Source organism: Sinohyriopsis cumingii, chromosome 3, assembly GCF_028554795.1.
Source record: "Sinohyriopsis cumingii isolate HCF-2022 chromosome 3, ASM2855479v2, whole genome shotgun sequence".
NCBI classification, from domain to species: Eukaryota; Metazoa; Mollusca; class Bivalvia; order Unionida; family Unionidae; genus Sinohyriopsis; species Sinohyriopsis cumingii.
Genome location: NC_142963.1, coordinates 136,579,137 through 136,594,844, shown reverse-complemented (window position 1 = coordinate 136,594,844; position 15,708 = coordinate 136,579,137). Strand labels below are relative to the sequence as shown.

At 33.3% G+C, this 15,708-nt stretch overlaps 1 protein-coding gene across 1 annotated transcript in view; it reads right to left on the bottom strand.

The window, feature by feature from the left end:
• The window catches only part of LOC149803930 (hepatocyte growth factor receptor-like), a 192,745-nt gene that overhangs the window by 112,952 nt on the left and 64,085 nt on the right, over window positions 1-15,708 (bottom strand). Inside the window, exons 6-8 of the mRNA XM_089953741.1 lie at window positions 7,353-7,437; window positions 5,544-5,715; window positions 2,260-2,350 (exon numbers count right to left, since the gene is read on the bottom strand). Coding sequence (XP_089809867.1) covers window positions 2,260-2,350; window positions 5,544-5,715; window positions 7,353-7,437 — 348 coding nt within the window. The remainder of the gene's footprint in view (window positions 1-2,259; window positions 2,351-5,543; window positions 5,716-7,352; window positions 7,438-15,708) is intronic.

The window sequence follows — 15,708 nt, the reverse complement described above, 5'->3', positions numbered from 1 at the left end:
AATGTAACAGTTGTCTCCCATCACATATGACAGCTTTCCCTCCCATATCCTGTTTTTGTTTGTATTAGAGCTACAGAAAACGAGTTGTACAAAATAACTATAAGTCCTATTTATATATTTTACAATTCATGAAGCAATGTTAACTTGTTCTTGACTTAATATTGATGATATAGCCACCTCCGTCTCTCCAACTTTTTCACCTTTTCTTACATAATACTCTCTCTTCCTATGTACAAATACATGTATGACCCTTAAGTTCCGCTAGGGTTTTTAATTGGTATACACAAAAGTTTATGACATTACTCATGAAATCATGCACATGTATTTGCCTATTATACTATTTTCAATGATAACTGTGTTAATGTAAATACGTTCATGCGTATCTGCATAAATGCTCACTTGAGAGTGTTACATATATATACATTGATGTATAATCTACTGATGGTTGTATTCAGGGCTCTGGGGGGAGTAAGTGGTATAAACCCTGACCATTACTGACCATGGCCATCTCGCCTCTGTTCAACTGAGCTAGAATCTCCAGCTCGGCCAATGTGGGTATGTGAGAAAGCATGCCAGTAGCTTCCTCTAGGTCTGTTGTTCTTACCGGTGTTTTCCCAGATACATCCTTTATCAGTTAGTCTGGCCGAAATGTATAGGCTATTATGTGCTGAAAACTGTTATTAACCAACAACCACAAGAATACATGCAACATTTATCTGCATAATACGTTCACAGATATGTGTATTACTGATTTACTCAATGGTATATGATCCAACCCATGAATAATGTTGTACATATTTAATTAGTATTGTGTTTTGGCTTGTCCAATATTTAATATTTTATGTATATTATTTTTGGATTGCATAATTGTCCTATGTCCAAAATTGAGGGTAGAAGTTGGGCCTAATATAATCTTGTTTTGATAAACAATATATTACATACCTAATATATAAAGACCACTATTACTTGAAGGTAAAAATGATTACAAAAGCTAATTTGATGTTCTAGGTATTTCTAATAGGAAATAAAGAACGTTCTACAGGCAAGTTCTGTACACATTTGATGAAAATCACACTCACCCTGGTTCTGTTATTGTGCCCTAGTTTTCTATATAATGGTGTTTGCTTCAAAATTATGAACCATTCATTAAATAGCTTAACATCAGTTCTAGTTGAATTAATTTATTTTTTGTTTAGTAATATTTGAGGTGATTTATTTTAAAATTATTAACTGAAAATACAAAGTGCTCATGCATATTTGTGGACTAAAACATTATATTCAGCTTATTGTCAATTGTTAATTTGAACATTTTGGATTATATTATTGCAATATATCAAGGCTGTTAGCACATCAACACTATTCCAAGATATTGGTACATCGACACTTACAAGGCTGTAATGCATTTGGAACACCCCTGGAATTCATTCTACACTAGTGTTTGTGATATCATTTCAGGACAATTTCGGATTAATTCACAATACGGTAAGTTCTTTGACAATTTTCACTTTGTATTTTAGGAATATTTATATGTTAAATTTTACAAATCTTATTTGTTTTTGCTATTTTATGTTACTTAAATTTAAGACAATACAATCCTAACAATGCATGAATGGGTAATCTGCGTATTATGTTCACAGTTAGGTGTGAGTTTCTGAATTGCGCGATGATAAATTACCCAACTCATGAACACAAGCATGTTTATCTGCATGATGTGTTCAAAATTAGGAGTGTGTTACTGGTATACACCATGGTATATGATCCTACTCATGAATACGTGCATGTGCTATCTGCATAATGTTGTGTAACTCTTATATAGCTTGAAGTAGAGACTAAAATTATTGGGATACTGTCATGTACATCTTGGGCAAAGTAGACCTGGAATATATTGTAGTATATTACACATATGAGAGGATTGGACTTCCTTTGACTCCTTCAAAATAATTTATTTTTCTGTACTGATATGACACACATATTAGGAACATTGCTATAAACTGGGCAGTAGTCCTACTCGAAAATTCAGCATAGGTGTACATTCTTGCTGGTCTAGCTTTTGATATGGCTGCTCAAGGATTGTCTGTTTGTTTGCACCCACATCTAAGATAGAAGTTACCAAATATGTCCATGCCACACCACAAAACAATTTACTCAGTTGACTAGGGCTTTGGTCAGAAATATGGTACATGTATTTGCTTTTAATGTGAACTGATCAAAGATGATCTGGTCAAGGATAAATAAAACAGCTGACTTAAAGCTACTTACGATGTGTATACACTGCAGTCATATAACATTATGGTGATGAAGTCAAATGCATTCCCACTAACCAGTATAGATAATGTCATCGTTATATGACCTGAAAAATAATCAGACAGGTTTTAAATCTTATTCAAAGAAACGCAACTTGGAATAATATGTCGCTTAAGCATTATTTTATCCAGGGAAACTTGGAATACTGATCTGACAAGTAATTAGATAATATATCAACCTTATGCAAACATGTGTGAGTTGTCAAGAAAAAATGTCAAGCTCAGACTCTAAATCAAAGACAATGTCCCACCAAACAAGGTCATAATAGTTAATTCCATTGGAAAAGGATAATAAAATAGTAACATAATCTAAAACATGGTCACTGAAGAAAAAAAAACAACATTATTGTGTTATGTATACTTAATTTAATTTTTTGTTTTTAGATTTAATTTTTATTCCATTACATGCTATTGTAGTGTAACATTGTTAACTGAATTTGACATTGTCCAGAATTGATACATTGTATATGTTGCTAACCTTGTTCAAAAATTAGTGACAGTAATTATAAGCAACATTTTTATTTTTCTTAATATTATATGTCTCAGAGTACCATAACAAATTTATATTTTTTCTAGAAGAATGAACTCTTGACTCTCATCAGGGAAACTGTTTTGCGTTTTAGCTAGTCTTATAACTGTTGTTATGATAAGAATTATACCAGTCGTGCTTTAACCGCTGACACGTTAAGTTGTTTTATGTTGTAACCAGTTTGGGCTGAATTTTAAATGTCTTCTAATAATTGAATGCAAGGGGTTGTTTTCCCTGGAAATACTAAAGTGTTCTGATAATTCTTGGACAAAGACGTTTATGGAATTTATACGGAATTCAAAACCTTTACTAATATTTTATGTGATTCAGCATGAAACATAACATATTTGTACAACGCTTTCGATTGCAGATGTCATCGCCTTCCATTTTGGATTTTCATTGGGATTTGAACCGTGATTCACTTAGAACTTTTCATTGATAGGACTTGCGTTTTAATTCTTGGATTGCAATGTAGATTTAATTCACAATACAGCAAAAAAAATCTTATTGCTTAGTTTGTAGTCTAGAAAAATAAAGAAATGTTTAATTTTAAAAACCTTGTTGTGTTCACTCTTTTCTGTTACTTTGTTTAACAGCATAAATTTTTAACAATAGTGGATCAAATATTTATTCAGGAATGTAACTAGCACCTATATAGAAAGGTAATGACCTCTGGGCCTATGAGTCCTCAAGGCATTTTATCTGCTGAGATGAGCAAAAAATCAGTCAATGAAAGAGACTGCAACTTTTAAGCAATCAAATCAATTTTATTTCAATTCCATAGGTGTAAGAATGGCAGAAGTACATTAAATAGCGTATATACTGTTCTTATAATTGTGTTTCCATCTTTCTAATAATTTATTTCTAAATTGCATTATTTAACCTACAAAAAAGACAACTCTAATGTATTGTCATCTCCACACTTTCGAGCAAGAATTTAAAATCGTTCTCGAAAGAAACCTTTAACTTATAATAATTTATGTTTCTCGGCAATCTAAAACATTCAACTTATGTTACTGCGTTTTTCTCTGTAATCAATGTCTGATAATGTCACAATTGATTTAATGCAAGCCAGCTTGCCATTTCAAATGACAGCAAGATCCAAATCTGCTAGAATGGGTTTTCCCTATAAACATCCATTTACAAACACAATCATATCATAGGTTCCATGCAGGATGAGTAGCAATACATTTTGTTTTAAGGCGTTTCTTAATATTTTCATCAGAACTTGAAAAATGAGCAATTATCAATATCTCGGCTAATCTGAAAGAGATATATATTTCCTTTTGTCAATTATTCTAATATTCAGAAGCAGGTGTTGGCTTTACAGATGACTTATATCATTCACTGTCAATATTTTCGTTTTAGCACAGGTCACGTTAACATTGTCTCTCTGTGCACCAGTTATAATTTGCAAAGGCTATATTTTTATTTTTGACCAACAGTAATGACTGTTTTTTAACTCAAGACAATGAAGACAGCGCATGGGTCTGCATGTCTAGCCCACAAGGAAAGCATTGCTATAAACGCAATCTTGAGTGCAGATCAAAGTGTAAATGAGCATGTTGCAGAATAAAACAGCTTCAGAATGATTCATCTTAAATACGAAAAAAACTGGATCCAATTAATTATTAAACATAAAGCGAATGAAACCTCTTAACCAAAACTGTAATACATTTTTTAATTACTTTCAAACCTGGGTAAATGGAGCGAGCAAGTATGTCGTATAGCTTGTCGTAGCTTAATAATAACTCAAGCCAAATATTATACAAACATATAACAGGGCTTAGGAAATATATGGAAGTCAAAGACTTAAACTGCAAACTTAGCAGCCTGTGCGATGACACAAAGCAAATATCATGTGATCCACAACATGGTTTAGGAAATATATGGAAGCGAAACACTTTAACCAGAACCTTACCAAGTGGATCTTGTTGATACCAGAGCTGTAATAAAGACTACTATGTTTTGTTTCCAATAATGCTGACACAAAATGTTTATCATTGTTTGGAGCAATATACTATATTTTGTGTGCATGTAACATCTGAGTAAACGTTAATCACATTAGAGAGCAAAATACTTAAGTTACTAGACGATGATGGTGATTTACAATTAAATCATAACAACAAATATATTAATTCTATTAAAAATAAGTTACATTTGAGCATATTCTGTTGTTTTAATCAGTAAGACTCAATAATAGTGTGAATAGCAGTGGCCAGAGCTAACCTTTCCTTGCAAAAGTTGATATTGTGTAATCTTCAAAAGATATAGAAATTATGGTCTCCAGCAAGAGAAATGGTAAAAATTTCAGTTAATTGTATAGCCTTAATACACATTATTTTTCATGATCAACTGGTTCTGTGCACCTTAAATAACGTAAAATAGTGCTTTATAAATGTAAAGGACGGTTGTTTTTGTATTGCCCATTTTACACAATTAGTCATTCCCTCTAGTAGAGACCTGCAAGAATTCAGTTGCCTCAGTGTTAATACGTGTTACCAATCAAAACACCCAAACCATCACTATTTAAAGAACGCCAGTAAAGTTTAAAGAAATTTTGCTATTTGTCTCAACAGATGCACGCCTGAAGTCTAGAAATTCCTGAAACTTCATTTCCAATACTCTGCTACAGTTATATTTTATATAAAAAAAATAATGTAAATCAAGCTGCCACTTTTGAAATACAACGTTGGAATATCAGTACCAACCTTTCCATGGTTGGAGGAGTGGAATCTGGCTGGAAAGCGGAATATCACATGTCCTATTTCCATCAGATGTTATGTTTGCCTTTGTCTTGATATTGTTATCGACATCTGTACCGCTAAACACACACTGATGCATTTGATGGTCGGGTAGATGATATTTTGGCAAATATATTACCTGAAAACACAAAATCACTGAATGTTAGCATTCCAGCATGCGTTGGAGAGCCACCAATTTGGAACTGTTATTAGCTATTATTATTATTATTAGTAGTAGTAGTAGTAGTAGCAGTCGTAGTAGTAGTAGCGGTATTAATAGCATTGCTCTTATTATTGTTATTAATATTGTTATTATCATTGTTGTTATGCTTATTATTCTTCTTCTTATTATTATTGTTATTTTTATTATTATTATTATTATTATTTTTTATGTTTATTATGTTTATTTGTATTGTTGTTATTAAACAAGAGTCCATCGAATAGACTAGCGCACTATTGTTTCCAGGAATTCAAGTAAAGTCTGCCTCTTCTATTTAACCTGCTAGTGTTTAAACCATCCTTGATATGTGTTGGCTATAACACTATTGTCAACATGGACACTATTGTTGACTCAACGAAGTTTTGTTACTACCCTTGCACATCAATCTGGGTCTGATGTTGAGCTTTGTCAAGACCATTAACAAAACACAGGCAACTTTCAAGCATCTCCATGGAACCGTTAAGGTTTAGCAAAGCTAAGATAAAGCATTGCGTACTTGTTGGTCCTCAAATTCGTAAACGTCATCGAGATGATGCATTTGATAGTGCACTACGTGGCTAGGAAAACCAGCAAAGAAAGCCTTTCAGTTAGTGGCAACACATTTTCTTGGAAACAGCAAGGCAAAGCACTACAGAGAGTTCGTGCAAAACCTCCCCCAAGGCATTCAGAAGCCTTCATCGCAACATGTCACTAAAGATACATTTTGTTTCAATTTTACCTATATTTTTCCCCCACTGAACTGCAGAGCAGTGATCAACAAGCACGCCGAGCGATTTCACCAGGAAACTGTAACATTGGAGAAACCCTATCATGGCAAATGAAGCCTATCAGTTCTTTCAGACCGTTGCTGAATAGTGGCAAGAGATGCTCCATCTAACGAATACAAGAGACAAGCCAGGGCCCCAAGTGGCCGAGTGGTCTAAAGCGCCCACCATTATAGATCACTGCCATTTCACCTCAGTCTGCATGGGTTTGATCTCGGGTTCAGCACATGTGGGTATGTGAGAATGCTTGCCAGTAGCTTCTCGTGGGTCGGTGGTTCTTTCCAGGGTTTTTCCAGGTTCTTCCTCCAGCATTGATACTGGCCGCCATGTATAGCCTTTCATGTGCTGAAAAATGGCTTTAAACCCGACAACAACAACAATACCAACAAGAAACAAGACAAGCAGAGCAGACTAGACAATGAATAAGGAATAAACAAGTACTTTTATATAGATACTAGTTTTTGGCCTTCTGTTTCATAATAAATGTTATTGATATTAATCTTTGCTGCTTTTTAAAATGTTACATAAACATTACATGTACAATGTTATCATATAAATCAAAAAATAACACACAAACAAAACCTAGCTATGCAATTTATGATTAAAATGCAAGTATCTATACAATATACATAGACGTAAAATGTAAAAACATAAATGTCTAAGAAACAGTAGCCAATAAGTTGTTTTGTCATATTTGAATTTAGCAAATCTAAATCCATAATAACTCGAAACCTTATCTCTGAAGCAGACGACTTCCACAAAATTGTATACTGTGTAATGTGTAGACCTTACCTCTTTGTGGTCCTGATCTCCAACTGGAAAAAGATTGACAAACTTTCCATGGGTTATATTCTTACATGCATCCAGCACACCGCACCTATTGCAAATAATACAAAACACTACTATCAGATTTGTTCACGTTAGTGACAATAAAGGTTTGTTTCAGTTATTTTGTATAATCAGGTGTTTATTTTATTAGATATTTTAATGCATCTATGCATTATTTGGCCCGTTGAGGCTAATCCAGTCTTCGGTGATGCTCCTTATTGACAGATACCTTTTCATAGAGGATATTTCTATAACACTTTTTATAGTCTTGCGACGATAAACATTTTAATGCTTATAGTGTCCTTTATAAATTGTTGCACTAACTTTGGACTTCACTATACACGTAAACGTGGACTACCGTGAAGACTTGGTGTATGTGTGGATCAAACAATGTGTACAGATAAATCGCAAAATGAACATGGTGCTCCTCTTGTCAGTGCACTCCTTCTAAACGACAACATGCTGAATTAATAATATTTAATGGCTTCTGATGAAGAGATATTATTAGGAAACTATACTGTTTTCATGGCTGTCATAATGGCGTGGTCGCCTTTCACGAAGTGGTCATACTGTGAAAACACACTTCGGTTGTTTCCGTCTGTAAGGAATGTATGGAAATTCCTGAGTAGTCCTTCTGCGAATTTAGCCCCTTTACCATCATGTTTTGTTTTAAGTGACAAAATAATTCAAAATATGAATAATGCTATTTGTGGTATTTTTTTACAAAACAGTTTATTTGTCACAATTCACGATTACTTAGTCACATGTTTGAAACGTGTCTTGCATACTAATATGGTCGCCAAATGGAATGTTCTGAAAGATATTCGGTATAAATAAAATATTTGACAACTTTAGGATTAAAATATCACAGAAGTATATTTCATATTCTTGTTATTCTCTAGCGTATGTTAATGAGTGAAGGACATATATTCCTTTTTAATACTTTAAGTCATTCTAGAATATTATGAAGAGTAGTTGCTATCACTTTTGATTTTCCTTCAATGCCCATGTCCACTAAATATATCCCCCTATGTTGATTTACAGTACTTGATGTTTAATGGCTCTTTTATAAACATGTTGCCAGGTACCAACATCCCATTTCAGCTTTCCTGGAGATTGTATTCATCGCGTAGTTATTAAATTGCACCTGCAGTGTTAACACAGACTTTAATCAAGAATCTCTCAAATATCAAATGTCTTTTACATTGTGTCAGCTGTAGTGTAAGGATAATTAACTTACTTTAGGCTATAACTTGTACAGCAATTAACATATACAAAGCATAGTTTTTGGTATATATCTTTCATTTATTTTATCACTAGATAATTATTTAATTTCATATAATATACACGTAATGGATAGAATTGATGTTAATTAGCTACAAATTAGAGCAGGATATTTGCCCAGCTATTGACAGACGGAAATCCTTAAAATAGGGTCAGGCATTTAAATATCAGTCCATTACGCTTCTCCTTAATATAATTGCGATATATCGTAGTACGCATTGCGGTACTTTTAAAAACAAAGCGGTAAAAACTTTAACATGATTTCCAGCTCTAATGGTCAGGGGCACTCTTTTGGTGGAGACAATATCTCACACACACAGACATGTATTAGCCTTGTACAGAAGCTTTAATGTTTAGAAAAAAGTATGTGTTGTTTTTCTTAAGCTTTACTAAATTATAAGAGAGAAAGAGAGAGAGAGAGAGAGAGAAAGAGAGAAAGAGAAAGAGCTGACGATGTAGAACAGTTTGTCCTCAAATAATAAATTACCTTGTCTTGTGCCACAAAAAGATTGAAAACAATAATATAAATAAGTCTCCTGAAGAGACTTACGCACTTCCGGCTGAAAATAAATCCAGAAATTAACGTTAAAACCATTTTGTTCATTTAAATGCTGAGTGATAAAAAACATCGATCCTTGTCTTCAATGATAACAAGATTTTCAAATTAGTTGCTGTGGCAAACATATCGAATGTCAGCCTTCCACCAGCTTAATTTAGGACAAACACAGCATGATAAAAAGTCTCCTGTTTTAAACATTATGTTATTACCTTCCATTTTGGACCAGCAATGTGATTTTATAAGATTGACGATATGGTAGCCATTTTGGACAAAATCTTGGCACAGTATCAATCTGTCTTTTTATTGATATAAAATGAATCTGTGGCGACTCTAACGGCAAATTTAGAAAATATGTTCACCATTAATAATAATTTTTCGAAACGTATGCTAACATAGAAGATCTTAAATGAGTAAAATGCGGTGACTCACCATCAATATAACTCACAATTGTACCTAATTTAGTTCCATTTGGCAAGAAAACCGTTTGTTGACTTGGTAAATTTACCAATTATTTTTTCTGCCAAGAACTTTTGCGATTTTATTCTGAAAATCAGTCATATCAGAATTTTCATCATCAGAGTATTTCTTTTGCTGTTGTAACCAAACATTTTCTATGGACTATATGATATAATCGCATCATTTACAACCAACGATAATAACATTTTGGAATCAAGCATAAATCGAAATAAAACTATTGATGGCATGAAAAGTGTTATGGAGATATTCAGCAAATTTAAATGACTTGATACAAGTACATGCAGTGTGGTCAAAATCTGGTAATGGTCCGTTTATTGATAATCTGGTCATCTCTTGTGATGGATATCCAAATCTGTTAAAATATTTCGAACATTCTCACATTCCAAGAAAACGTCCGGGATAATAGTCAACCGTATCGATTGAGATAATATCTCTATAATTGTATCTGGTATTCCAGAATCCACCATATCCGTATTCCACACAACTGTATTGTATTTCTTCAAGAAATACCAACCGCGTCGGTTTCCATGAATTTTCCTTATGAGCAAACTGATCAGCAACCGACGGAATGATAAAACAATTACTCAGTAATTGTTTCGTATAGTCATGGGTATATTTAAATGCAAGATTTTTCAATTTGTGGTGGATAGATTCTGTGCAATAAATATCTACATTAGGCCGTACAAATTGATGAAAGTTCCCATCATTGGAACTTTGAAACAGCCACAGAGATACAGGATCGTTTTTACTGATATTTCTATAAAAATCAAACATAGCACCTTCACAGAACTTTTCGTGGTAATATTATCACTGAAAAGTCCAAGCATGCACATTATGATCAATGCTATATATCGAAGCTCCTTTAGATTAATATTTCAATTCATGCAAAATATGTTATTGGGAATCTTAGTTTCTTTCCATGCTCAACGACATCATTGATTGACGCTCCGTTATCTTTAACTGTTTAATCTTTCGCGTCGTAGATCTGTTAGTTTATTTCCACTTCGCTCCGTTAAACAATTTATTTGAAAATTTCATTGCTTTGAGATCATTAACGCTAGGTTTGTCATTCAGCTGATATATTGCATAAATAACTACAGAAACATGATAGGCTAGTTCACAATACGGTTTGTCAATACCAGACAACATTCCCGGTTTGGAAATTTGAGTTAACGTAACAACAATATTTCCAGCGTGAAGTCGGACACGGTACGTTTGTGATGGATAATATAAGTACGGTCTTCCGCGGTATATACCACTGCAATACAATTTACTCTAAAAAATATCTTCGATTGTCGAAATAATAATAATAATAGTCGCTGCTCGTTGGTCATTCATTGTAGCATCAACACAAACTTCAGAGACACCTTCGGAGTTACACATGATACTGAATGTTGACCACAAATGAGATGCACCATAATCACGATATCCAAACAAAGAATAAATTTAAGTGGCTAATGATACGTTCTACAACTCCCGGTAACAAAGCCTGCGTATATGAATTATGTGGACTTCACTTACGAAGAATGAGTTATGCACCAAAATCGTGTGTAAAGTGTGGTGTTGGGGTTAGAGGAGAAACACAGTTGTATCAGCAATTGTGCTAGCATAAAAGAAAGGAGCTGAAATGGTATTATGACCAAACAAATAATACAGATAATGCCAAGGTCATAACAAATGCTAAAGACTATCTCGCCAGATTTTCAAAATTATGATTTATATAAATAAAGTTAATATACTAAATGAAGCAAAAGTTTATTTCCACATCGCTCGGTTAAACAATTTATTTTGAAAATTGCATTGATTTGAGATCATTAACGCTAGGTTTGTCATTCAGCGGATATATTGCATAAATAACTGCAGAGACATGATAGGCTCGTACATAATATGTTTTGTCAATACCAGTTAACACATTCCCCTTTTGTAAATTTGATTTAACGTAACAATATTTTCAGTTTGAAGTCGGACAAGGTCACGTTTGTCATGGATAAAATAGGTACGGTCATCCGTGGTATATACCACTGCAATACAATTTACTCTAAAAAAATATGTTTGATTGTCTTGATAATAATAATAATCCTCGCTGCTCGTTGGACATTCGTTGTAGCAGCAATAAAACCTTTAGAGACACCTTCGGTGTTACACATAATACTGAATGTTGACCACATATGATATGCCCCATAATCGCGAAATCCAAACAAAGAATAAATTTAAGTGGCTAATGATACGTTCTACAACTCCCGGTAACAAAGCCTGCGTATATGAATTATGTGGACTTCACTTACGAAGAGGGAGTTAAGGACCGAAACTGTGCTTAAAGTGTGGTGTTGGGGTTAGAGGAGAAACACAGCTGTATCAGCAATTATGCTGGTATAAATGACAGGAGCTGAAACGATATTATGACCAAACAAATAACACAGATAATGACAAGGTCATACAAAATGATGATGACTATCTCGCCATATTTTCAAAACAATGATTAATAAAAAAATATGAATATATTAAATGGAGCAAAATGAGTTTGTAATCATCTCATTATAAAAAAATATGAACCATCTCGTGATGGTATCATCAGGAATTGTCGACTAAAAAGGTCAGTCGGTGTTGTTGATAATATTCGTTGTCTCAGATTGTCTGTTGGATAAAAAATATATCTCTGTCAAAAATTTATTTACGAGCGTTATCACGAAGAAATCAAAGAGGGTCTCGTGATCGATCATATTGATTCAGATCCGAAACAAATAATTACCCAATTAATTTACGTGCTGTTACAAATGTCAGAATTGTATATTTGGAAATACTGGTTACAATAATAAGAGCGCACATCTGTGAATCTAGAGACATGTGAAGAAATAATATTTCAATCAATGAATGCAGCTGGAAAACATTTTGATATTGCAATGTGTTCTGTAAAATAAGTCGCAGGTAATATTGCCAGATCGCTTTTATCGAAGAAATATAAGCAAAACAAAACAAAATCAGTATTGCATATAACAAAGAAATTGTGAAAGAACATAACTCTCAATGATAAGTAGAGCGTTAATGAGTAAGATTGCTTGTATTTTATTATCGTATTCTTTTAAAAATGATTTATATTTTTTAGTTGGTTTTCTCTCCTTCGGTATAAAAAGGGGAATACCTCTGTCAGATAAAGGTAGAGCCTATAATATTATAATTTTGTTTTTATGTACTGATGAATACTGTTCTTTTATTTGTTTTTTAAAAATATCTTCCTTATTTTTCTGAATTTGTCAGGTGTAATGCTTCATCAAGATTTTGTATGCGATAATATTTATTAAAAAGCAGCGATAAAGCCACGCCCATTGCGTGAGCTACTTTTACATTTCATTGTTATACCGAAATATATATTTCTCAACCCTGTTATATCTATATATATATATATATATATATATATATATATATATATATATATATATATATATATATATATATATATATAAGCAGCAGGGAGGGCGAACAGACCTAAGAATTCCGACAAAAAAATAAAGCTTCTATGGAAGTCTAATCCGTAGAAGGGCTCCGTTCACCAAATAAAGGCTTCCTGGGTAGGTTTTATTTTTGTTGAACCCCAACCTGTAAATAAAACCTTTGTTCGAAAAAAAAAGCTGCGGAATAAAGTTGCATACGTTTTTATTTAATTGCTGCTTACATCATACGACAAACTATTGGTAGCGACCTCCCTGATGCTATTTATTTTTGTAAAAATCAGAAAAGTTAAAATATCCTATCTAAACCTATTCGATATCGTGTTCTAGGATCACATAAATTTACTGTAATAAAACCATAAGTTGTAGATTGAACTCGACTAAAGAAATTTTTAAATTTTATTTAATCCATGTCGCCGCTGCACCGTGTTTGATGTATATTTCTCAGTGTATGAACTTCAACTCCGTTAAAGACAGCTAACATATTACAGTTATCTCTTATTATTTTTGGTATCTGAGTATATCGCTGAGTTACATAAATTACATCAGTGTCTTTATGCCGTCCACGAGAGAAACTTCTAGCTGGATTAGATTGTTTATCCAGCATTACATCGTCGTAGACACCTACATTATTAATAGATCCATCTAGAATGTCAACTGATGGTGTTTCTTCAACATCTGTTATAAAATCAATAATATTCTCACCTTCATTTAATAGAGCTGCGTTTTCATTAAACTCTTTAAGTACCTGATAGCAACGTTGATCATCAACTGATGGTGCAACCAGATATAACTTGTCCCATTTTAGCCATCTCATTATAAAATTTAACAATAATTGAGTGTTACCAGATCCAGATGGGCCAATTATTATCATTCTAATTGAATTTGGTAACGCAGCATGATGTTTGACTGGTACCGATTTTTTTGTAGCTGCAAAATCAATTACATTCATGATATAATTATATTATGGATTTATATTGTGCAAGATGTAAAACGCGTACACCAACGGTAAATCTAACTACAGTTGTTACACGCAACAATAGATCAGCTGTTACTGGTACATGTGAAATATGTGGCACAAAAAAGTTTAGATTCTCTTCATCGGGTCAGAAATCAGAAGCAATTATAAAAAAAGAAGAAAGCACGGAGGTGATGTTGCAGCAAAGTTAATGTCTGTTCCAGGATTTTTTTGGTCTAAATATCGTGGAGAAAAACATTTACCAGGATACAATTATTGTGGACCAAGAACACGACTCGATATCAGATTAAATAATCAGGATCAACCAAATCCTGGTGAGGATCATATAAATGCAATTGATCGAGCTTGTTTAGCTCATGATATCGCTTATCGAAGTAGTGATCTACAACAGCGACATTTACCTGATGTAAAATTAATTCATACATTAAATTCTATAAAAGATAAATATATCAAAGAAAGATTAGCTAGCTGGATAATTAATACTGCTATGAAAGGTAAATTAGTTTTAGGTGCAGGTAATTAATATTATGGAAGCAATTTATTATTCTCCTGTTGGATTTTGGCGTAAATCAGCTATTAAAAAAATAGCAAAAGCTGCTAAAGTAAAATCATCAGTAGCTGCTGCGTGGTGAGCTAAACAAGCTATTTGGCAAATATATTTACCACCACCTAAACGAATTGAATGCGCACATTTTGATGTCAGTGTACCAAATGAAGTTCATCAGGCTGATATGATGTTTTTACCACATGATACTGTTAATGATAAAACTTATAAATATGTATTAACTGTGGTAGATATCGCGAACAGATACAAAGAAGCTGAGCCGCTAACAACTAAAACAGCAACTGAAGTTGCTAACGCATTTGAGAAAATATATCAACGAGGACCATTAACATGGCCAAATTTACTTCAGGTTGATCCCGGACGAGAATTTCTTGATGCTGTTACTTCATTAATGAAACAGAAAAATACAAAAATAAGACGCGGTAAAGTTAATATCCACAACGACCAAGCTATTGTTGTGCGATTTAATAACACATTAGCTGAGCGACTATTTGGGTATCAATATGCGATTGAATTTATTCAAAATAAAAGATCTAGTGATTGGGCTACTAGGTTACCAAATGTTATATCAGCAATAAATAATGAGCCAACAAGAGCAATATCAATGAAACCATCAGTTGCTATCACAAAAAAAGTATACCAATAAAAATACACGATTTTTCAACTCGACCGGTACTAGGTGATGTTATCGTTAGATATTTATACAAACCAAGTGAAGCTGAAGGAGGCCGATAAAAAGCAACTGATCCTATTTGTAGTACAACAACACATAAAATAGTATCTGTGACGAGATCATCAGGTAGACCAGCAATTTATGTACTTGATTCATTAGCTCCTCAACGTGGTTTTACACGTGAAGAATTACAAATAATTCCAACTGATACTCAGCTACCACCTCAGTCACTTAGATAATCAACACCGCGTCTGTTACACTCTAAACACGCTAAAGTAACATTTTCTTTGTTATGACCTAGATTATTATTTATTCTGTCTACGGTAAACTGTCTGGA